The 25,330-nt window shown below is 39.3% G+C and overlaps 1 protein-coding gene across 1 annotated transcript in view; it reads right to left on the bottom strand.

Annotated features, from left to right (window-relative positions):
- Window positions 1-4,908: 4,908 nt before the first annotated feature.
- Window positions 4,909-25,330, bottom strand: part of CHMP4C (charged multivesicular body protein 4C) — a 28,252-nt gene continuing 7,830 nt past the window's right edge. The window contains exons 2-5 of the mRNA XM_010951816.3: window positions 14,883-15,060; window positions 12,588-12,702; window positions 9,765-9,930; window positions 4,909-9,581 (exon numbers count right to left, since the gene is read on the bottom strand). Of these exons, the coding sequence (XP_010950118.1) occupies window positions 9,517-9,581; window positions 9,765-9,930; window positions 12,588-12,702; window positions 14,883-15,060 (524 nt within the window). The 3' untranslated portion in view covers window positions 4,909-9,516. The remainder of the gene's footprint in view (window positions 9,582-9,764; window positions 9,931-12,587; window positions 12,703-14,882; window positions 15,061-25,330) is intronic.

Raw genomic sequence — 25,330 nt, 5'->3', positions numbered from 1 at the left:
TGAACGAGGGTCTTCATCCCACCCAGATCTCAAATGGCCTAAAAGAGATGTATTTCATTTCCTGTAGAATTTTTGGTGAATTTTTCCTTTACCTTCATAAGGTAGAAACATACCTTTGACCCTTGCCTTACCCACGTTCATATCTGAAATGCTAAAAGCTCATTATCACCATTTTAAAATTTTTCATAATCTTTTCAATGTATGTATTTCTAGTGTTTTACCTTTCACTCAGGATGCCAGCTACACATCATTGAAAAGGTGCCTGTTTCTAAAAGTTTTTAATAATTCTACTTCTTGAATTTTCATTTTTCATTTTTTCACATTCTCTTTATTCCCTTATCAAAACATTTCTTGTTCTCTAGCTCCTTTTGCCTTCAGCCGATTTTCTAAAAGTGTTGTATCGGCTAACTTTTTGTCACCTAATTTTGAAAAGATAGAATTCCCCTCTTTTAGAGTTCGAGATTTGCAGATACTGACAGGTATATACAGAACAGATAAACAAGTTTACACTGTATAGCACAGGGAAATATATACAAGATCTTGTAGTAGCTCATGGTGAAAAAGAATATGAAAATGAATATATGTATGTTCATGTATGACTGAAAAGTTGTGCTGTACACCAGAAATTGACACAACATTGTAAACTGACTACAACTCATTAAAATTAAAAACAAAAATTCTCTCCTTTTACTCCATATCTTCCTTTTGAGAGAGAAGTTGATATTCAGAGAGAAATGGCTTTGTTCAAGTAAAAGATGGAAAGCGGCTTCTTGGCTGGATGGAAATAGGACATTTACCCATATTGTCAATATATAGAAGCTAGAAACTCCCCTGGATTTTCTGCGGATCCCACTCCTTCCTCAGTTGCAATCTCCACTAACTGGGTGTTAGCCAGTCCTCTTCCACGCCACGCTCTTCTCTCTACAGCTGCAATTCGCAGGCTCCAAACTCTGACTTCTACAGATTATCTTTCCCACTCCAGCCCGGAAATCATCAGCTGGCACTCAACAGCTCAGCTCTGATGTCTGAAACCAGACCGCCCCCCTCCTGAGATCTCTACCATAGCAGACGGAGCCACTGCCTGCCAAGCCGCTCAGACCGGAATCTGGGGATATCTATGCCTTTTCCATCCCTTTTGACCTCCCTCCACATCCAAACCCCAGTGTCCAGCTCTCAGTTCACGGCAGCCTCTTGGTGGGTCTCCCTCTGTTCACGTTGCCCCTCTCCCATCTAGTCTCTATTTTTGTGCTAAATTGGACTTTCTCAAATGCAAATTGATCAGCTCTCAAAAATCCTTCATTGACTTTCCAATATCTTCAGCATAAATCCAAACCCCTACGCCAGGAAGTTTGAGACCTTCATCACTCAGCTCCCAGCAGCCTCATCTCTCCCCACTGACTGTCTCACCGCCAGTGTACCAGCCGTCCTAGACCCCAGCACACCCTTTCACCACTCCCTGCCTTAGCCACTGCTCACCAGCTCCTCAGACCAGCGCCTTCAGGATTCAACTCAGGCAACAGGTTGTCCAAAAGGCCAGCCTCAGGCATTCAAGCAACATTGGAATGCTTGTCATATCGCACTGCAGTGTCTTTTGATGTGCCAGCCAGACTCTTGAGGGCGGGAACCGCTGGTACCCAGTTCTGAAACCCTAAAGCTCTACACATTGGTTGGAGAATTTGTGAACAAGATGATAACAGAAACTCCTTGTGATTTCTTATGTGCCAGGCAGGCACAATATGAATGTTGTCTGCACTGTTACATTTAATCCTCATTTTGCCCCTATGTTGTTAGGCAGAATGAATCTGACTCCATATTATATCAGTTCCTTTAGCTCTAACCCTGTGCTCTGTCTCCTGGGCTCAGTCACGCTGGTTCTGCATCTTTTGTAAAAGAATGTTGCCTAGAGCCTGAAATATACAGGACAGCCCATTCTCAAGGCTCTGACCTTTAAGGGGATAACACATTCCCATTCATGTAGAGATTAAAAGTTGCAGAACCGAGAAAAACATTTGTCTTTTTGGAGGTTTATAGGATCATCAGGGCAGCCGTAAGAACAAAGGATTTCAACACCAAGAAGTTTGCAACATTAACCACACCCCCGCTCCCTTTTAGTATAAAAAGAGCCTGAATTCTGACAAGGAATGTGGTTCTCCAGGACATTAGCCTGCCATCTTCTCGGTCTGCTGGCTTTCCAAATAAAATCTTTATTCCTTGCCCCGACACGTCATCTTCGGATTTATTTGCCTGTCATATGGCAAGCAGAACGAGTATGGACTCAGTAACACCTATAAAGATATCTTTAAAATACTCATAAATGAAGAAAATAAGGGTCAACAGAGTTAAATTATCTAAAGTCACTGTGGTGGAAGCTGCAATATACCTTTCAAATCCCCCTTCAAGAGAGGACTTACACCCTCATCTGTTTGAAGGGTTGTCTGGGGTGCTCCTCACCCCAGGACGATGCCCTGTTTTCAAGGCACCCACACTCAATGGCTGATCCCCATGGGGCATTGCCTCCACCCAGACATCATGTCTTAGTGTCTCACGGGGTCATCGAAAGCCTCCTTTTAGACTGCATTGCAGCTCAACTTCTCCTTCTATCCAATTCTTCTTCCTCCCCTTTTTTTCCCCTTGGGTGTTGATGCCAAAAATTTTCCTTACTAAACCTCCTGCACTCTATTTTCCATCTCAGAGTCAGCTCCCCAGGGATCCCGGCCAGTAACAGTCAGGCAGCTAGTAATTGATGGAGCCAGCACTTGGACCAGCTCAGCAGCCTAAATTAGCAGCCATGCTCTGGACCCACTAGACTGCACCACCCCCTGTGATAAACAAGCCTTACCTAACTTTGTATCTCTGGTACTAAGCATAGATACTCAATAAGTATTTGTCAGTTCTTCACCTTTTTATCTGTTTTGTGGTTTGGTTGGTTAGGACCATTTGTTTATAGTTCTTGCCCTCAGGAACCTCACGATCTAGTCTATTGTCATGAAGGGGCAGGCAAATTATATTCCAAGTTCATGCTTTTAGGGTCAGATTAATAAATGCTACACTTAATTATTTCAAACGGTACAAAAACACTCTAACTTTAGACTTATTTTATTTATCAATGCTTTCAGAAATTCAAAGATTTAGCAATTGTACTTCTACCCCTTCGAAAATAAGCTTGATCCAAGTCTTATTTATGTTATTTTACTCAGTGCTTTTAAAACCATTAAAAAGCAAAACGTTTTAAGAGAAGGAAAGAGGGGAGCTCACAAGCACGTAATGACGCTGGGTCTCAGGGAGTGTCCGCGTCACACATTTAGCTGTCCTGCGCTTTAAAATCTGCACAGGGTGACAAGGCACTGCAGTCATCGGAAGCCTTCGTCCGTGACAGAGTGCTTAAGATCCTGCCAACAAGCATCTTCAGGAAAGCAGTTGAACAGCTCAGAGTAAAAACAGCTCAAATTCCTTTGAACCTGGTTTTAAAACACGATCTTGAACTCAACAATAACTGCAGAAAGGACTAGCTTTTCAAATAGGGACTGAGGGGAACCAGTGTTAGAACTGTCATTGGCTTAATCTTTTGGGCTGAAGTTTGCTTTCTTTCTCTGCAAAAAAACATAAATGTCCTTTAAATGAACAAACTCTATCAGATAAACAAGCAAACACAGTCCATCTGACCCATTACACAGTTCTAGGCTTATGACGTTTTGCATTGTCCAAAGTAAAACAACTTTCTAGGAGAAAGGCCAGTAGAAGTTAAAGCTTAATCTCACTAAGGCAGTGCACTGCAGGGATGGTCCTTTCTTGGATTCTACTGTCTGGAACTATGTTCTTAAGGATTTTATGCCTGTCATCCCGTGAGGAAAGCACTGGTATCAGCAGAGATAAAGGGAAAGAGTTAAAATATAGGTATTAAAGGGGAGGATATAGCTCAGTGGCAGAGCGCATGCCTAGCATGCATGAGGTCCTGGGTTCAATCCCCAGTACCTCCATTAAAAAAGGTAAATAAATAAAAACCTAATTACCTCCCCCCAAAATAAAATAAATGAATAAGAAATAAATAAGAACACTTCAAAAAATAGTTATTTTTTAAAATAAGAATATGGATATTGAACTAAAGAAGACTTGAATTCAAATTCTTAATCTTAATTTAGCAATTGTGTGGCTTCAGGAAGTTTCTTAATCTCTTTGAGCCGCTTTCAAATTTATTATTAATGACTAATTATATTAAGTGATTAATTAATACCTAATTCATAGCCATGTTTTACAAACTAAGTGAAATATTGAGTAAGGTCATTTGCACTCAGTTGGCATATAGATAGCACATGACAGATGACACCATCGTAGTGTGGAAACTATCTGCTCGTCCAGTTTCTGCTAATAAATCGGTACTCAGACTTTATGCTTGCCAAGAATGAGGAGATGCCAGAGTTCAGATTTAACTACCCTCAGTTGTTGAGAGGACATGTGTTGTATGAGGTGGTGCTTTTAGTATTAGCTGGCGAGCATCCATTCCCTCTTCTTCAGGTAGGTCCACCTTGATTATGCTTTAGCAAACCTCCCTTCCTGCTTCTCAGTTCATGAGGGTCTAGATGGTTATTCCAGAGGTAGTTACATGAGCCAGAGCCAAAGCCAAATATCAGTCAGATATTCTGGCTCTGGAATTTGACTCTTAAGCAGAATAACAGCTTGCCAAAATGGTAGCAGGTTACTTTTTTTTTAACAATGGGCTACTCAGAAGAAGGAGTCCCTTAGATCTGACTACTGAGCCTCTCTATTTTCTGATCCTCCTCTAATTTGCATTTGAAACATTTTCTTTGATTCTGGGAAATATCTGAATCACTGCCAATAAATCCAAGTTTCTCTCTTAAGGTATGTTGAATGCATTTCTTATGACCAAAAAGAAGAAAAAAATCCAAAGGATATATTAGAAAACATTTTATTTAAAAATACAAAACACAAAATACTAGCTCTCCAACCCTGACCCAAATGGAGATCCACCCCTCAGATACCCCTGTAATGTAGTGAGACCAATTTTTAACAAACATTCCATAATTTATAACTTCCAAACAAAGGTTCTTCCATGCTAAGGATGGCTTGCTGGAAACACCTTTAGATGTCTGATTAATACCTTTATTCTTTTTAATACCTTTTCAGTATAAGGATGATTTACTTTTACACCTTTTTCCTCATTTCTTTCAATCCTTTTCCCCCCATTTTTAAAAATGGAAGTATAGTTGATTTACAATGTTGTATTAGTTTCTGGTATATAGCATAGTGATTCAGTATATATGTACATATAATCTTTTTCATATTCTTTTTCATTACAGGTTAGGACACGCCGTTGAATATAGTTCCCTAGGACTTTGTTGTTTATCTCTTCTGTACATAGTAGTTTTCATCTGCTAATCCCAAACTCCCAATGTATCCCTCTCTCCCACCTTACCCCCTGGTAACCATAAGATTGTTTTCTATGTCTGTCTTTCACTCCTTCTCTACTGTGAACAGAGGTGCAACATGATTTTATTTCAGAGTATTTTATTTTCAGAGTAAGATGTCACCTTTTGCTATATTTCTTTTGTTTTTAACCCTTTGCATTTTAGTACTTCAAATCATATATTACTGGTGCCCTCACTGATAAAGAGGAGTTGACCTTGTCCAAGGCTAACCAACAGAAATATAATTGAGCCACATATGTAACTTTTCAGTTTCCAAGAAGCCACATTCAAAAAAGGTAAAAAGAAATACGTGAAATAAATTTCAATAATAAATTTTACTTAACCCAATATATCCAAAATAATATGTCAATATGAAATCAATATAAAAGTATTAAGGAGATATTCTACATTCTTTTTATACTAAGTCTTTGAAATCCAACATATATTTTACACTTAAAGCACACCTGAATTCAGATGCAAATTTCAATCAGCAATACTTGTTCTGTGTATAGATTTTACAAATTTTACAGTTGAAAAAACTGTGTACTCAGAAAGAGAAAGAAAAATGCCATATGAGATCATTCATATGTGGAATCTAAACAAAACATAAATACAAAACAGAAACAGACTCATAGATATAGAATACAAACTTGTGGTTGTCAAGGGGGTGGGGAGTGAGAAGGGACAGACTGGGATTTCAAAATGTAGAATAGATAAACAAGATTATACTGTATAGCACAGGAAAATATATACAAGATCCTGTGGTAGCTCATAGCGAAAAAAAAATGTGACAGTGAATATATGTATCTTCATGTATAACTGAAAAATTGTGCTCTACACTGGAATTTGATACAACACTTTAAAATAACGATAACCCAATAAAAAAGTGTTCAAAAAAAAAGAATAAAGTATGTACTCAAGTTTTTCCAAGCATGCTTAAAGTTTTTTTAATAACTGAATTGAGAATTAGTTTAGAAGCTAATTAAAACTAAATGAAATCAAAAATTCAGTCCCTCAACTGCACTGTCCACATTTCAGGTGCTCAGGGATGCTGTTTGGACCTCACAGGCCTAGCAGAACTGTGTTTAAGTAGGTGAGCAGAGATGCTCAAACATGTCTCAGGTCTCAGTCATGATGTTTTAACATTCCACAATAACTTTCATTATTGAAAGACAGGAATTTCTCCTTGAGGTGTGTTAAGCTTCACTAAACTGTACGGTTTATAGAGTTCACCAAACTGGGAAATTTCTCAGCCATTATTTCTACAAAGATACATATTTTTTTTATTTCATCCCTCCCCCACCCTCATGCTCAAAAACCGTCCACTCAGCCCACCACAATTCCAGGACTCCAATTACCTGCATGTTAGGCAGTTAAATATGGTCTCACAGCTTACTCTTACTTTATTTTTTCCAGTCTTTTTTTTCTTTTCAGTATTTTATTTAGAATAATTTCTGTTGCTGTGTCTTTAAATTCACTAACCTTTTCTTCTGCAGTGTCTAATCTGATGTTAATCCCATCCACCATATTCTGTATTTTTCATTTCAGATAATGTAGTTATCATCTCTAGAATTTCAATTCTTTTAAAAATATCTGCCATGTCTCCTTCCATTGTGATCATACTTTTCTCTTCTTTCTCAAGCATATGGAGTATATTCACTATAGCATTTTTAACGAACATAGAAAATACACTTATAATAGCTGTTTTAATATCCTTTGCCTTCAAATTCCACCATTTATGTCATTTCTGATTCTGTCATTTCCCACTGTTTGAGTTTTCTCCTGGCTTGGGGTTGTTTTTTCCTGCTTCTTTGCACACCTGAAGTTTTTTGATTGGATGCCCCGACTTTATGAATTTGATGCTGTTGGGTACCAGTTTTATTTTAGTTGCTTTGTTTGTTGCTACTTACTAGCTTTTATTTTCTTTTAAGTATTGGGGTGGTTTTCTTCTGAGATGCAGTTAAGTTACTTGGATTCATTTCAACCCTTTGAAGGTTACATTTAAGCTTTTTAGGATGAGCCCAGAACAGCCTTTAGTCTAGGCGTAATATGACCTCACTCCTGAGGCAGGACCCTTCTGAGGACTCAATCTGATGCCCCTGCATTAGAAGGTTCCCCACTATGGCCAGGGTGAACGCAAACTACTCCCAGCCTGTGTGAGCCCTAGGGACGGATCCCCCGCTCCTTTCCGGTGGTTCTTCCTGTCCTCAGTAGGTTCCTCATACACGTACACAGATCAGTTCTCAGCCAAGGACTTGAAGGGATCCCTCTGCACGTTTCCAGAATGCTCTCTCTCTCTCACTTTCTCTCCGCAGCAACCTCCTTTCCGGGAATCTCCCCCCCTCCCCCCAGAATTCCTCCACTTGGCAAGGCCAGCAGGCTCTGTTTGGGTCCCTCTTCCCTGTGAAGGCAGTGAGCCGGGCCCTGGAAGTATTCATTTCATTTGTTTGCCTCTCAGGAATCTCAGTCTAGCGCTGCCCTTTGTCCAACATCTATAAACTGTTGCTTCATATATTTTGTCTGATCTTCTAATTGATTGAAGGTGAAAGATAAACCCAGGTCCTGTTAAGTCATTCATTTAATCTTTATTAGATGCCAACTGTATATGAGGGACTGTGCAGAGATCCACGGTGGAATTGAACTGGAAGAGGCACAGTCCAAGTTACCACAGGCCAGCAGGGAAGAACAATAATAGTTAAGTGATTGTTCAAGTAAATATGCAACAGAAACTATGGTAGGTGATAGGGGAGAGCAGACTAACAAGAAAGCACACAACAGGGAGACACGGTCTGCAATCAGAAGTTTCCCAAAACAAAAGACATCTTAAGATTTAAGGAATAAATAAGATTTGGTGTCTGTGTTAGAGGCTGGGAAGTCTGCTAAGAAGAACAGCATATACAAAAGGCCTGGGGTAGGATGGGACCATTAGACATCATCAAGTCCAATCCTTAGATTTCCCAGTGAAGAAACAGAGGCTGGGAGTTTATGACTTGCCTGGTCACAGTGTTAGTGGCATTGCAGGCGATGGAATCCAGGACTCCTACCTCCAGGTTTAGTGTACTTTCCATTTCACTATGTCATTAAGCAAATGTTGGGAATATGAGATCACTTTATATAATGGCATTTGTCATTTTCTGGTCCATGACACATTATGGGCAATACACAATTTTGTAATTTACTCTCATTTAAAAATCATTATGGCCAAAATTTGATTCCAGATATACTTTTAATTGCCTATATTTGTATGTATTCACAAGAAAAATGATGTAAAGTGTAAATAAATGTACAAGAGAGCACAAAACAGAAAAGAATGAACATCCACACATTTAGCACGCTGAAGCCGGAACAGCATCATAATGGCCTGGGGATGTTAACACAGCTCCCTAAATGGCTAAATTACACCCAGGAGATCCTCGCTCAGCAGTGTAAGCTGTTAGTGCTTTCAGATATTTTGGGAAATTCATCCATTGCCCCATTCCAAGCTTAATTGGCATAATAAACGCCAATTAAAACTCCTTTAAGATTTTAAACTGCAAAACTCAAAAGTGAAAATCTTTATGTAAAGACTCACACCAGACTCCCCTACAGGAAGTCTCTCCTACAAGAGGCACATTTCTTTTTTATTCACCATGAGCTACGTTATCTTGTAACATGGATACACACGGCAAACTTGCATTTGCATAGGAAAGGAAGTCATTTTCCCCAGCTATCCTAAACACATCACTCTTAGACGGCTTATAAACTGTTGTATGTTTCATATGTTAATAGAATTCAGTTTTCTGTCAACAAATATATAGAGGGTATCAACTATGTACCAGGACTGGAAACACAGTAACAAACAAGGTAGAACGCCCCCCTCCCGTCAGTATGGAGAGATCTTCTCAAAAGCAACTAAGAAGTCCCTTTCCATCCCTACTCCTATATGTATACACAACTGCTTTTTTAAACCTTTACTTACAAGGCTTAAAAGACAATTATTCATCCAGTATAAATATAAAACAGAATCTCTGTTAATTTCTGATTTTGGCAAAAAGATATTTTTATGTCTTATGTACAGCTCATTAATTTAGGAGTCAAAAAATTCCGTTTTGATTTAAGTAGCCCAAGCTGCCAGTTGTTTGATATCATCGTCCTCTTCTTCTGCCCTCCTGGAAGATGCTGGAGCGAAAAAAATGGGTAAAAATTAGACACTGGTGACATTCATACTTTCAATATTCACACACAAAATCAGGTATAAATTATGTACAGAAAGGTATATATTTCTGAAAAGCTAAAAGGGATGTGCCTGGCTATTATTTCAGGGAACTATCTGACCCCAGGAGGGTGAGGTGGGGAACAGACCTGCTCGGGCTCGATGTGCAGAGGAGGGCACGCTCGGCATCCGACCCGGCACCCTGTCTGGCTGTGCGGGGAGGGAGGACGAAGGCACACTTGGAAGTCGGATATTTGTCATCTTCTTATTTAATTCTTCCTGCTCCAGTTCTTCAAGCTCTGCCATCAGCTCATCCTGAACACAGGAGAAAGGAAGAATTATGGAGTTAACATTTCTCAAGAAGTGGGTTTCCTCAAACACAGTAACAAGAACATCTAGCTCCCCAGTTGAGACGTGAGCACCCAGTGAAATGGAATATTTATTTTAAGACTAAATCTTTTTTGCAACACTGAGCAATAATTAAAATCTGAATATTTGGGGTTGTGCAAATTTGTTGGAGTTAATCTTACAATACTTCAGTCAACAGCTTTTCAAGTAATTTGTGCAAGCTGAATATATCACCTCCACAGTGTCTAAGAAATTTACACCTTGCCTGTCATTTTTTCCAATGTATCTTTTATTTTCTACTGTTAAGAATTAAGAATCTGTGAAACTTCAACGGGAGGAAATAAATATTTTCATTTGCACTAATGCTATTGAAAGTAACAGGTATAACAAAACCATAACACACTGAAAGTAAAAAGAATCAAAGATAATATGGTTCCTTCATTTAATTACCAAAGCCAATAAAAAAAAAAAAAAACATGCTGTGTGTTTGAGTTAAGAAGGCTTCAGCTCAAGGTAAGTGCATTGTATTTCTTTCTTTTAGCGGTAGTCCCAGAGTCTGGTTTAATCATAAACTGCTCTCTGTGTCAAGAACCTTAGAGAGGCAAGATTAGTTTGAGACTTTACGGGTAAAAGTCATCTTATTATGGATATGAGATGACTTGTGCTAGTTGAGGTCTAACTGGCTCCATGAGTCCACAGCCGGCATCCAAGGCACCTGAGAAAGGCTGGGAGTCAAGACTAGATTTTTTCATCATTAGACTTCTCAGGCTGTCATCATTAGAGGTGACCTAAGACACCCTTATATTCAACCATTTATTCATTTACTCATCATTGAATAAATTTATTGAGAGCTCACGCCTGGCCAGGTACTAACCTCAGGGCTGGGGAGACAAAGTTGAATGAACAGTCCCTGTCTTTAAGGAGCTTACTGAATGCGGGAGAAAGGTGCATAAGCAAATAATTATTCTATATTAAGATGAGAGTAACAATACTACAGGCCAAGAGTGGAGATCCTTAAGCCAATTACAGTATTTGATCAAGTCAGTGTGTATCAGACATACAGCAAGCTCAATGACTGTCTGACCACTGTTATAACTGCCACATAAAAAGGAAATAAACATGAAAGTGTGTAGCATGAGACCATGTGGAATAGTGCCCTCAATGTAGTCGTGGGCTTTACGGATCTCCACAGGCTGTATGAAAATGATACCTTCAGAAGGAACATTCTGATATCCTATTTCTGCTCACAAGACAATGAGGGGCAAATACAATAAATACGGTAATAGCGGACCACACCATCCCACACTGAACGGATGCCCAGAATTGCTAATAGTGTTTGATAGTTATCAATGGCACTGAAAAGATATCGATATTTTCTTTAGCAAATATGTGATGACAGAATAAGCATCTCCATCATTTTCAGACTTTAGGTACCAAATGCTCATTTATTCATTGATAAAAGAATTTTAGAACCTAAGGAACTTTAGAGATAATCTAGTGAGCCAGTCATTTTCATTTTACAAACGAGAAAACTAAGGGTCAGAAAAAGTAAAGGGACTTACACAAAGCTTAGTAATAAATAGGGAAACCCAGACGTCCTCGTGAGCCCAGAGCCCTTTCCACCACGTCATCACACACTTATCAGATGCTTGTCAGTCTAACCAGGGAGAGGCAAACTTTTTTCTGTAAAGGGCCAGGTAGCAACAGTTTAGGCTTCGAAGACCATGTATGGTCTCTGTCCAACAGTCATCTTTGTTGTCATTGTCATTGTCATTGTCACTGTTCTTTTCTACCATCCTTTAAACATATAAAAACCATCCAGCTCAACAGGCCACATGAAAACAGAACTTGGGAAGCATTTGGCCTAAAAGCCACATTTTTTTCCAACCCCTGGTCTAGATCATTTCAAAAAGTTGTCGCCACCCAGTCCTCACGTTCCAGGTTTCTGCGGAACTGCAGCTTACTTATCAGATGTATCATTTTTAATACCACGTGGGTGTAGGAAGCCAGATTCTCGGCCATGATAGTCTGAGGACAGGAAACGTTTCAAAATACGTACTAGCCCTGCTTGCGTGCGTTTTGAGTAGAACAATTGAGATTCACAGTACAGACACCACCATTATAATTACAGATCTGCATTATTGGGCTGATTCACCTAAACGGAATGTGTGTGTGAATAACACCACTCCACATTTACTTTGTTTCATCGCCTGAATAACAAACAGAGCCAGCCTGACCTCTAACGTAACAACCACAGAGCATGAATCACCTGTTCCTTGCAGAGTGACACAGTCTGCTTTGTTTTGCCCAGATGTGGGAGCACTCAGTTTCTCGTAATGGGGCGATTTAGGCTTCAGCCATTACATGTCCCTAACTTTACATACTGCTTTGCCTTATAGCTGAAAACTTAATTAAAGCCTGTTTGCCAAACTGTATTAATCCCTCCTTCACATCAGAGCTACCAACACTCTATTTCCCTCTTAAGACAGGTACATTTCTAACAAATATCATTTATTCTTTAATGATATTTAAAGAAATCTGTAAGGAAACCTGCTTGCTTCATATGGGGGAAGCTATCCTTTCTGGCAGCCATAATACTGCATTTTTCATATTGTATCACCCACCTCATCAAAGTCATCACCAAATCCAACCCGTTGAGAAAATGCTTCTGAGATTTCCTGGGCAATATCCTGCTGCTCTGTGATCTCTTGCATCAAATCGTCAATTTTATTCACGTCCCTGGGAAAAAAATTTTTGTTGACATATTTTAGAATTTGACTTTAAAATTATGAATTTAGATACAATCCCATATGAAAAAAATGTGTCAATTTAATATAAACTCTTAAGACATTTCAGCATGATAACAAAGATTCCTGTTGCTAATATGCATCAACTTTTAAAAAGAATTTGCATTTCCAAAAAAGTAACAATTCTGTATAGGTACATATATATTTAAATTATAGACGTTAAGTTAAATTGGCACTCATCACATTCGGGAGTCACTAGAGGGCAAACAATTTGATGACTCACAATATTTGTACACTTATTTTGAAATTCTGTCTGGTAGGGCATATGTAAAATTTAAATACATGCTGCCACGTATCAGCTCTGCAGGAAGTGACGCCATGGAACACCAAGAACCAACGTGGTTATTAAGATAAACCATGCGGCTCTCAGCAGCCGCTATCTGACAGCAGTTTTCTGAGAAGCTGAACTCTGGAACTAGAGGTCTGTTTTCGAGAGTGCCCAGTAGCTCTGAAATCCTGACTCCCTGAGAACTTTCCCATAGCCTGAGAGATTACTGATGAAAGCAGAATTAGGCCCATGAATTCCTCAGAAGAATCAGCAGCTTTAGCAAAGGAATCCAGGTAGCCGCAGGGCCCAGGATGGACAGATGCTTTGAAGACAGCCTGAGCCTCACTGGCCCCGAACCGCCCAGTTAAGTCGTCGGTGTCTGAATGCCAGCATCTGGACTGCCTCTTCAGTACCTGGTCTCTGAATCATTCCTCCAACTCTGAAGCTAGGCCAGATCGGATGCCAGAGAAGTGATGGTTTTCCTCGTTATTAAGCAATTAACACTGCAATTTTGATTCCCAGTGGAATAAATCTTTATGCAAATTTCTCAGACTCTATATATGGGAAAAGCTGAGTATTTTGACATAATTCCATGCAGTAATCAAAAAGGTTACTTTTGCCATCTTCCTACCACCCTTATTTCCAATTCTTATATTTATAACAAATATACAAGGATTATTTATTTTTAAAAAATCATATGAGAAAGGTATAGCCAACGTTTGGGCCTGGGAGGGAAATTTTTCTCAAAAGGAACAACACCCAGGGATGATGTTGCTAAACTACCTGGAGAGAAAGGCTGTGATTCTGTGATACATTTTAGCACCCGGCTTACAGCAACGACAGAGGGTTGTGACTCTGATAATGAATCTTAGGATTGCTGTCTGAAGCTGTCAAAACCCTGGCTGATTGGCAATTAATTATCATGGCAAGAAAATGCTGGCAAAGATGTCTTCACTGGGCCCAGCCTCTCCCTCTCCCACTTTTTCCATCCCTGGAACCTTCTCTCCATCCCTCAGGCACTCATTGCTCTTGTGCATCTTTGGCCCAAACTTCACTATCTTATTTAAGCTCACAAAGGACTGGGCCCCCGGCACTGATTCTCAATGTGAATCACTAGCCCCACTACCTCCAAGACTACTGACTGCTATTATGTTGTGCCGGGAGCCATGCTAAGGGTAGTATACCTCGGATCTCCCTGAATCTCACAATAACCACATGAGGTAAGTACCATTATTACCTCCAGTTTATAGATGCAGAAACTGAATCAGGCAGAGGCAAAGGAATTTGCCCAAGGCCAGTCAGCAGGAACTGGGATTATAACCCAGAAAATCTGGCCCCAAAGCCATGCTCGTAACTATTATTCCGTCAATGGTTCTCAAGGATTCATTAGCATCAGAATCACCCCTACCTTTCTTGAAAGAGGCTGGGCTTCTGTGTTCTCTTTAGTAGTGACTTTTGAGTCTCAGCAAAGTTTGACAACCACTATTGTATGGGTCTAACACCCACACAGACGTTAACATTTAAGCCTTTTTAAAATTACAGAATGAAAGTGTTTACAAGTAGAGTGTCAGACAATAGTGAAGGAACTGGGAAACACTAACGGCCAAATGAATGTCCTTTATTTATCCTTTATTATTTTCTTTATTATTATTTTATGTTTTCACGGATTTTCGTTGCCTTTCGCCACTATAGATTTGTCATCGTGCCCCGTGGGAGCATTGTGTCACAACACGTCCAAGAGTCTAAGTGAGTCAGCAGCTCCTGCCCAAATCAGCATACAGCTCCAAAGCCTCATCCCAATGGTTAGGGAATCTATGACTCAGAGGGAGACCAAGGTCACTCACATGTTTTCATGAACCGCTTTCATTGCTTTCGCTGCAAGGCCCATGTTCCTTAACACCTCGGTGTTGGTGTGTGAGTTTTCCAAGGCTTCTCTCTGGAACTCGATGGTGGAAAGGGTGCCATCAATCTGAGTTAGCTGCTTCTCATACCTCTTCTTTCTCTTTAGTGCCTGCAACGCAGCTAAATAAGGGAGAAGGCACATTTATAAAGAGAGAGCCCAGTCACTTATTCAAGAAATATTCCTCAGCACCAGCCATGAACTCGGCATTGCAGAAGCCTACAAAGAGGATACCAAATAAAGATGAGAAACCTAAGGGTAACATCTGCCCTTTTAATTGCTTGTACCAATACCGGGCCCTTAAACATTTTGTTATTCTTCCAAAGATCTGCCAAGTGTCAGAGGATGAAAAGTCAAAATTTCATATTCCATAAACCACAGAAATGTTTCTGTTAATATTGGATATTAGGAGAAAAAGATAGATAAAAATAAAATATCAAGTAATAGAAAATAAAACTTGAGAGGAAGAAAGAACCTTAAGGACTGTCTATTCTCACCTCTTTTCCTTATTTCAAAGACAAGTTCACTGAGACCCAGAGAAGTGACTTGCTTGAAGGTAGTCAGTTAGTGACAAATCCAAAATCTAGGATGCCAAGCTGCGTGTCTTGGGCTGAAGTGATTATGAGCCGGCCAGTAAGGTTACATCTAATCATGAGTGTTCATGAAATCAACACCATAGAGTCATATTCAAGGATTAACGGCATACTGGTGAGGAAAAAGACTGTTGCCTCCAGAAAAATGATGTCCAAATACCCTCCCACTAACACTTAGGAAACTAACCTTACCTGCTTCTTTCAGGAATCACAAAACTAACAGAGTCCTTCTGACTCTGACACCTTATAAGGAACCCTAAAAACAGGCCTTAAAATACAAGTTTTGATAAGGCTTTTAGTGAGAGTGGAGGAAAAGAGCAGCAGAAAATTGCTAATATCAAGATAAAGAGAATTGACAAAAAGAGCTCAGAGTGAAATATGTAAGTTATTGCAACATGTAAGTTACCAGAAGCAGAGCCTTTCTGAGAAAAGGTTCTTTTCTAACTCTGTTTTAGTCCATGTCTTCTTGTAATTCCAGCAGATTCAGTTCACTTATTCCAACGCTTTTTGTCTGGTGCACAGACTCACAGCCATCATACTTTCTTGCTGGATTTTATTGGTGATTAGTAAATAAATATTATTTGCTGCCCACTTAATTCTTTCTGCCTTACATTCCATTTTGTTTTATACTAAATTAATATTTCAGCTCTCTTTTTGTTACAATTTGCCTGTAATAATTTCACGTGGACCTCCATTTAAATTTTTTTCTATTTGCTCTTTTTCAGTGTGCCTATTACAGAGAGCATATATTTGAATGTTTAATGTGTGTGATGGTTTTTAACTAATCATAGTCTCCAACTTTCAATGTTAGTTTTTAAGTTATTCTTATTTATTGTGATAACTGATATGGTATCTAATATGGTCTTTTTACCATCGTCTTTTATGTGTTTTCTGTTTGTTATGCTTTTAATTTTGTTTGTTCTTTCTTGTCTTTATGTAGGTTGATTAGCTTTGTTCATTTTTGCCCCTTTAATTATGGGATAGTTTTATATATACTAAATTTATTCTTTTAACAGAGACTCCTGTATTTAAAATATACATATATTATTAAACTTAAGTTTTCTATCCATGCTGAAAATTAATCAGTATCTATAAAACTTATTGTCTTCAGACAAGATTCTTTTATCACCCCCAAACTCCCAATGTTTGATTAAAATAATCTGCACTTTTATTATTTCCAGATGATTACCAGTTTTTTAAATTATTCTTTCAATTTTTAAGGAACCGTTAAGCTTCATAGATAGAATTTCAACAGTTACTTACACTGAAATGCAGTGTTTGTTGCTCATTTTTGTGACAGCCCATTCCTGTTTTCCAACACAGTAGCTTCTTTTTTAAAAAAAACAACTTTTTTTAACTGAATTATAGTCATTTTACAATATTGTGTCAAATTCCAGTGTAGAGCACAACTTTTCAGTTATACGTGAACATACGTATATTCATTGTCACATTTTTTTTTTTTGCTGTGAGCTACCACAAGATCTTGTATATATTTCCCTGTGCTATACAGTATAATCTTGTTTATCTATTCTACATTTTAAAATCCCAGTCTGTCCCTTCCCACCCCCGACCCTTTGGCAACTACAAGTTTTTATTCTATGTCTATGAGTCTGTTTCTGATCCGTATTTACGTTCTTTTTTGTTAGATTCCACATATGAGCGATCTCATATGGTATTTTTCTTTCTCTTTCTGGCTTACTTCACTTAGAATGACATTCTCCAGGAACATCCATGTTGCTGCAAATGGCGTTATGTTGTCGGTTTTGATGGCTGAATAGTATTCCATTGTATACATATACCACATTTTCTTTATCCAGTCATCTGTTGGTGCACATTTAGGTTCTTTCCATGTCTTGGCTTTTGTAAATAGTGCTGCTATGAACATTGGGGTGCAGGTGTCATTTTGAAGTAGGGTTCCTTCTGGATATATGCCCAGGAGTGGGATTCCTGGGTCATATGATAAGTCTATTCCTAGTCTTTTGAGGAGTCTCCATACTGTTTTCCACAGTGGCTGCACCAAACTGCATTCCCACCAGCAGTGTACCAACACGGTAGCTTCTTGATTGTCCTGAAGATACTAATACAAGTTTTGTTTTTTAACACCTTTTATTTCCTACATTATCTCTCTTCTCTTGTTCAGTTGCTTGCTTATCTTGATCTTTCTCTTTCAAGCAATTGCCTTTCCTAGAAATTCTTCTGACCTACTATAGGTTCATATTTATAATAGTATAAGTAGCCACACCTCTTGTAGTTACATGAGTATGTTTCTCCATGAGGTCTCCCTCTGGAAAGAGAAAGCTACCCAAAGCTCTGTAGCAGAAGTGGGTGGGGCCCACTAACAGACAGGCTTCCTTCCATGGGGAGGGAGGAAGCAGACAGGCTGGAGATTCCTATAGGTGCCAAAGAAGGGGTTTGTAGGTGCGGATCATTTTTCTGTGTTTCCCTTGAGTGGTAACTTTCCTTCTCCATCCCTCTCTGCCCACCACAGAGGTCCAGAGTTATCTCAGCTCTGCTCTGTTTCCCTCTCCAGCTGCAACACCGCAATGTAAGTCCTTGCTGAACAGCATTTACACTTTAAAGAACAAATTTACTGTTTAATCTGTCCTTTAGGAAAGAACTTTAAAAAAAGTCATCTGGTGCAAAGGCCTTTCTGCAATATCATATTGTATATATGGTATCACACTGTACAGAGGCTTATTACATCACTGACCAGGGCTGCATGAGGGTTTTCTCCGCATGCAGGGAGGGTGGCTGATTGACCCCCCTCTGCTGTCACTCTGCCTGTGGATCCACATCTACTATTGCATTGATTGCACTTGATTATAATTTTTATAAAATCTACTTTTTTAATTAATTAATTTTTTGGCAGGGGGAGGTAATTAGGTTTATTTATTGTTAGAGGAGGTACCAGACATTGAACCCAGGACCTTGTGCTTGCTAAGCACGCGCTCTACCACTTGAGCTCCTAAGAAATCTATTCTACTCCATCTCCCCTATACTATGGACAAGCCCTTTGTGGAAAGATACAGCATCTTATTCATCTATTTCCCCACCACCCGGCCCAGATCCTGGGGCATAGTCAACAAAATACAGCAGGAAAAACCAACATTCACTGAGCATTCACTGTATGCCAAACTGGCGTTAAGTGTTTTATGTGCATTATGTGATTTACATCATTAACTCTCACAGAAACTCCAAGAGTAGATACTACTATTGGCCCATTTTACAGAAGATCAGATGAATGAATATCAAATGAATAAATCTGATAATTGTGTGCTTCATGACAGCATGGTATAACAGAAAGAGTATGGCCTTTAAGGCCAGGGTGTGAATTTTTCTTCCATGACCTAATGTATATTCTTGGGAAAGTCACGTCCCAAAATCATGTCCCAACCAGAATTTATTATTAGTAGTAAAAAATATTGGCAAGGTTGGACATCATACCACGTGGCTCCCAACGAGTGGTTCTGGAATCTTGTGAAGGAGACGACGATGATGATGATGATGATGACGGTGAAGGTTCTAACATATAGTAACCCCTCCCTAGGCTCCTGCACTGCACTAAATACTTTATATAAGTTATTTCATTTACTCTTCAACAACTGCATAAGTTATATCCCCATTTTGCAATAAGCAACTGTGCAAGGCCACTTAGCACTAAATAGATGAAGCTTAGATTTGAAAGTGGGCACTCTGACTCCAGAGTACAGTGTCCTGTTGTCACCTTCTAGGTATTGTTGTTGTTGTTCGTTGTTACTATTCAAGTGAGGGAGCATCATTTAAGAAGAGCTAAAGTCACACACTAAGGTTATTACACACAGTGTTTAATTGGTAGAGGCAGGATTACACTGTAGATCTAGTGACTCCAAAGCCCCATCTTTTATACCAAATTGCATCTCTCGGTTTTCAGAAAGTAATCTGAAATTAATTCTTACTAGGAGATTTTTTTTTTTTTAATAAGAACTTAAAAAAAATTCTTACCAAAAAAAAAAAAAATGCTTCTGGGTCAATGGGTATCAGTTAGGTTCCGACAAAGTACAGACACTGAACCAGCCTGACGAGAGAGGGAGGAGACCGACTTTGAACATTCCACACCCGGGGGTGTTGGGTGGATATGTGTATTTGGAGTTTAGCTTCCTGGGATGGTCTGCTGAATCGTAGAATGTACTGCACCATTGAAACGCAGAGCTGTTTTGTAATATGATGTTCCTGTTACAGTGGCAGGGTGAAAAAGCAGGTAACTTGCTGCTCAGTGGTCTCCGAAATAGGATATTCAATCTCATTAATTAAGGAATGTTACATAATATTAGTAATAATATCAAGTTGCTAAGTCTCTACTCTGTCCAGGTAGTTTCCATAAGTTATCCCTAGTTCTTAGAACAATCACCCAGCCTCACGGGGAGTATACCCCATTTACGGAACAGCCAAATGAAGCTCAGAGAAGAGACGTGGGAATGCCTATACTAACATATGGTTTCTGCCCTTCAAGATATTTGGGGAAAATTTGAAAATTCACCAAAATGTGGGATCTGAATTTACACTATAATCCCCATACCACAAACTAGACATTGACCTACATCAGCGTCCAAAATTCTGAGGGACTCAGCAGTAATGAGAGTAAGTGAAGGGGAGAGAGCGAGGTTAAGGGGAAGGGCCTTCTCTGTTTCCTCACCTGTGAGAAAGAGATGGAGGAACGCTTCTGCTGTAACAGTAAAAAATACCACAAGAATGACAACAGGTGGCAGTGGACGCTGGCCGCAGTACCAGGGAGTCAACAGGAAGAAGTGGCACTCCAGTGACCAGGAGAGCATAAGCCTGAAATGATGGAAGCCACACCGCTGGGCTCCAGTCCACGGCTGCCATGCAGACTGCACGCCCAGCCTTCCTTCCACACGTTCCAAAGAAGCAAGAGATCCGGATTTGCTTCCCAAATCCTTCCAATTTAAAAGCTGATTTACGGTTTTCCAAAAAACCCTTGTATGAGCAAAACTGACGATTTCTGCATTGGCTGGATCCCGCCCCTGGACACCTGACACTCTTTGTGGCTTCTGCCTGCCACGGGAAGCTTCTCTCAAACACTGAGACAAGAGGCTTCTGTTTCAAAGAGCCAAGGATTAGCTGTGAGGAGCAGTCCTGTGAGCTGTTTCTCACAGGAAACAACGATGCCACGGGCCCACCATGAGTCGGACAGGCTTTAACTTTTCCAGTAACCAATTTGGGAAAGAAATAGCTGTATTTTTTTTTTTTAAGACACTCAACAAATGTTGCAGATCAAGCATTTTTCCTGATTTGGCAAAGAAGGATGTTTTTAGAGCCGTGTAACTTAACCTATGTAGAATGTGCAATTCAATCTTCCAAGCTCCTGCATGTGCTTTCAGGCAGCTGATGCAACCCGGAAAACTTTCTTTCTAAAACAAAGGAATCTACTGTATCCCTTCATGGGAGGAAGCTTCCAGAGGTTTTGTCTCCTTGTATAACAGTGATGTTCCTTCAGCAATGGAGCCACAGAACAGTGTCCCATATATACTGTGAAAAGCCCTTACTAGACAGCACATTGAGGACTGGGACTGAAATTTAAGAATTCCCCACTTGAGGGGGAAGGGATAAATTAGGAGTTTGGGATCAACATATATAAAATAGACAACTAACAGAAGTCCTACTGTATAGCACAGGGAACTACATTCAATGTCTTGTAATAACATATAACAGAAAAGAACCAGAAAAGAAAAAATATATGTGTATGTATACACATAACTGAATCACTTTGCTGTACACCTGCAACTAACATTGTAAATCAACTATACTTCAATAAAAGTTTTAAAAATTAATTAAAAATGGGAAAAAAAGAATTACCCACTTGAACCAAAATTCAACTAGCCCTAAGCAACTTTACTCTACCCATGTTTCCAGAGGAGGAAGGTTTTCAGTTAGTTATCTATAAAAAATAACTTCAGGCTGTAGTGGAAAAGAGTTGTGGTTTCATTGCTCATATAATGCACAGGGCATCTTAGTTGGAAAGGTCACTCTGTTGTTCTTCACTCATTCAAGGTTTATAAGTATGTGCATTGTTAATCCATTAGTTGGCAAAAAAAAAAAAAAAAAAAAAGAAGAAGAACCTTTTAGGAGCCATTATATCCAGTGACTATAGACACATCTGTCTGCGAAAGATAAAACTGCATTACAATGGCTCTTTTCTCTTCCAAGAATGGACATCTCTAGAGAAAGCCTAAAAGATGAGGCTTGGAAGAGTAATCCCAGAGAGTGCTGAAGTGACATAAGCCTCTCATAATTCGCTGTGTCCTCTTTTGCTTTTACCTAGGAAGTCACATAATCGTGTTGTTTTATTTGAGAAACTTTACTGTAAGCCCTGTTCTTACTCACACACACATCACTTCATTCATTAAACCATACCTTCTATTTCTGGAACCTTGCTCTAGTTCTCAAAAAACAATCTGAATAAGCATTGTCACGAGCATTCCATCAATAGGATAAAAACAAAATGCTTCTGTTCTGAGTCACAAGTTAGATTGGAATCAGCTGGGGAAATGCTGGAACGTTCTCACATTCATTTATCCAGGGCCACCTCATTATGAATTTTCCCTGGCCTTCTTCATTTAAAAAAAAGACAAAAACATTCTTCACCCACTCATTTTGGTCACTCCACAAGTACATACTGAAGAGCCACCACAGGCTTGTCACTATGTCAGGCACTGCAGGGACAAAGAAATAAGGCTACGATCTCAGAGGAGGCAAAATAGAAAACAGACATTCGATCACTTACTCTTCATTTAGCAAGCATTTCTTAAGCACCTGCCATCTTACAGGAACTGTTCTCATGGATACTAACACATGTAAGTTACATCCTTTGCCTCAAGTAGCAGAGGAGACATAGAGGAAAGGAATGAGACATGTACAAGGTACCACGGAGACACAGAAGGATGTGGAGACGCTCTTTGGAGGGTAAGGGAAGACCTCACAGAGGAGGTGATGCAGATGAAGCCAGGTGACTGTCTACAGAGATGCTCAAACACAGTGCTCAGTAAAGAACATGAATGATGAAAGGTATTACACAAAGAACTCCTTCCAGCCCCTGGCCCTACCTGACTGCAAATCTCCTACTAAACAATGCAAAGGTTTCTGGTGCATATGTATATTAGAAACCAGAGCAAATCACACCAGCCTGCTACACCAACTGGATCTTCTAAGTAAGATCCCTATTTTCAGAGGTCTCAGAACATTAAATGTCATAAAAAGGGTAAACGGGCAGCTAAAAGAAGATTGGCCACAGCGATGACGTAGGGGATTATACAATGGCAAAGCAGATGCCCGAGAAGACAGTGAGTAAAAAGGCATGAGCTTGGAGAAAGTAAACAAAAGGGCATTTGGAAGTGGAATATTGCTGTAAGCAAGGCAGAAACATTGGACTGAATCCTGTGTAAAAAAAAAAGAAACAGTGATTGATTAATACAATAAAGTATAAAGGATTACAAAGAGGAGGCCTGACCCTTCTAGGTGCAGAAAGATAGCAAGGGACAGGGAAACTGAAGTTGTTTTCTGATAGAAATGAGGTTCCCCTCCTCATCCTAAACAGCTCGCGGTTACACTTGGAGATGAGGCAGTTCCTACCACCAGGATGTCGCAACGGGGATTATCAGAGGAGGTAAATCTCAGAGGGGAAGGTCAGGACCTAAAAGAGCTTCAGGCTGCAGTTGTCAAAAAAAGAAGAAATGCTTACATAAAAGACTTATTTTAAATACACACTGAAATTCTTTTTTTTTTTTATAATTAATTGCTCCCCAGGTCAATGTCCAGGCAAGTAGAATTAACCTGTTATTGGAACAACATACCAATGTATCCATTCAAATCTACTTGATAGTCTTTGTAAAAACCCAATTAAATGCTTAAGCAGGCAGAATTATATAACCGAGTGAATGAAGGAGCTTTCCACTTGCTACTAGTAGTATTAGTAGCCTCACAAATTGGTAACCTTTGGGGGCCTGCTATGCCTAGAATATATGGAAAACAGTAGGAATATGAAACCAGAAAATGTCAAACAGAAAAACTCAGAAATAGCTGATCATGCTTCATTCTACAGGGTAGACGGAGATACCTGTGGATGTAATTGGATATACTGTGGGTGTGTAAGTTTGTGTATGTGTGTATGTACGTGTATGCACGTGTACATCTATATGCATGCACATATATGTGTACACACATGTATATGCATGTGTACATATGTGCACGTGTGTTGTATATGTATCTCTATATATGTATGTGTGTGTGGGGTATGGTTTTATTTTCTACCTGTAAATAACTATTCCTTGTTCATTTGATGCATCAGTGTTTCCTACTATTGTGCCCGTGGCTTGCAGTGCTTCTGAGAACCAACAAACTTTATCCCTGTAGTCCCCTTCAGCTCCCACTGCCTGTGATTCTGTGATTATTCCCTGGAGATCCTATGATCAACAAATACACAGCTTCTACCCTCAAGGTGACTACTGCTATTTGAAATTCTTTAAGAACAGGTTTATCTTGGGGGAAGGTACAGCTCAAGCGGTAGAGTGTGTGCTTAATCTGCATGAGGTCCTCGGTTCAATCCCCAGTACCTCCTCCAAATATAAATAAATAAACTCAATTACCTGCCCCTCATAAAAAAAAAAAAAGGTTTATCTTGAAACTGGTGATGAACTCTATGTACTATCGTTCAGTTTTTCAAATATGAAAACAATATTCAACGAATATAGTTTTACCTAAATAAAAGTTGTCAAACTCTCACAAATGATAAAACATAGGTTCTTGTGTATGTAATCTTTGAAATATGTATAAGTTGGTTATACGTAATTATACTTTTTTCTTCCCTGCTGCAGTTAACACAGTAGAAGTTTTGAGTGAGTATTGAGTGAGGATCATATCTTTGTTCAAACTCCAAGGTTATATTGACTTTCACTTTACATGAATGAAATACACGGAAAGAATTGGTAATGTAAACAGCACTGCTCATTGAGAAAGGCCTGTTGAGCACCGTTCCTGCTGCAGCAAAGGAGACACGCCCATTACGACTGTGCAGCGTGTAGCACTATGTGAAAGAAGCAAGAAGATTCACTAGAAATCCATGTGTAAATAGAGAACGAGATGTCCAAAGTGCTTGTCAAATATTTGGTCGCACAATTTTATTCCTCTAACTTGACATGTAAGGCAAATATAAAAGTGTAAACTTCAGTCACTTAAGCTAGATGGTTGACATTACATTTTAATTTTTAAATAAGGAACTTTTCATGCAAGGATTCTCAGCTTGTAACAGAGAAGGATCAACTTTCCCTTTCCTATACTTTTAAAATCACCATTCCTATTTACTTTCTTTTCTGGATGTGGTTTGTTTGAGGGTAGCAATTACCCTGTTGGTATTTACGTCGCTAAATTGCTAGACTGAAGAAGAGTTGATGGAAAGTGCCCAGAGCAGATGATGGGGGTGGGGGGATTTAGCTGTTCCCCATCCTCTCACTGGAAATACCCATAAGATAGAAATATTTGGGGAAAAGGCTTAGCAGTGGGCTGAGAGAGCCACTCGTCCAAGTTTAATAGCTCTTACTGCTTTAAAGCACAACCATATAAAACTTTGGGCTTATTCCTGAATATTTCCAATAAGCAGTTCCCTATTAGCACCACAAAATCTCTGGGACAAGTAAGTCAATTACTCAGGAAATGGTTTACTATTTGCTTTATATTGCTTTCTATTTATTTATTCCAGTCTCTTGCTCTTTTGCTCCTTTACCTTTGGCAAACTTTTGGGCCAATTGTA

Source organism: Camelus bactrianus, chromosome 29 (genome assembly GCF_048773025.1).
Source record: "Camelus bactrianus isolate YW-2024 breed Bactrian camel chromosome 29, ASM4877302v1, whole genome shotgun sequence".
NCBI lineage: Eukaryota > Metazoa > Chordata > Mammalia > Artiodactyla > Camelidae > Camelus > Camelus bactrianus.
Note: the sequence above shows the minus strand (reverse complement) of the source record. Positions and strands in the feature narration are given on the sequence as shown.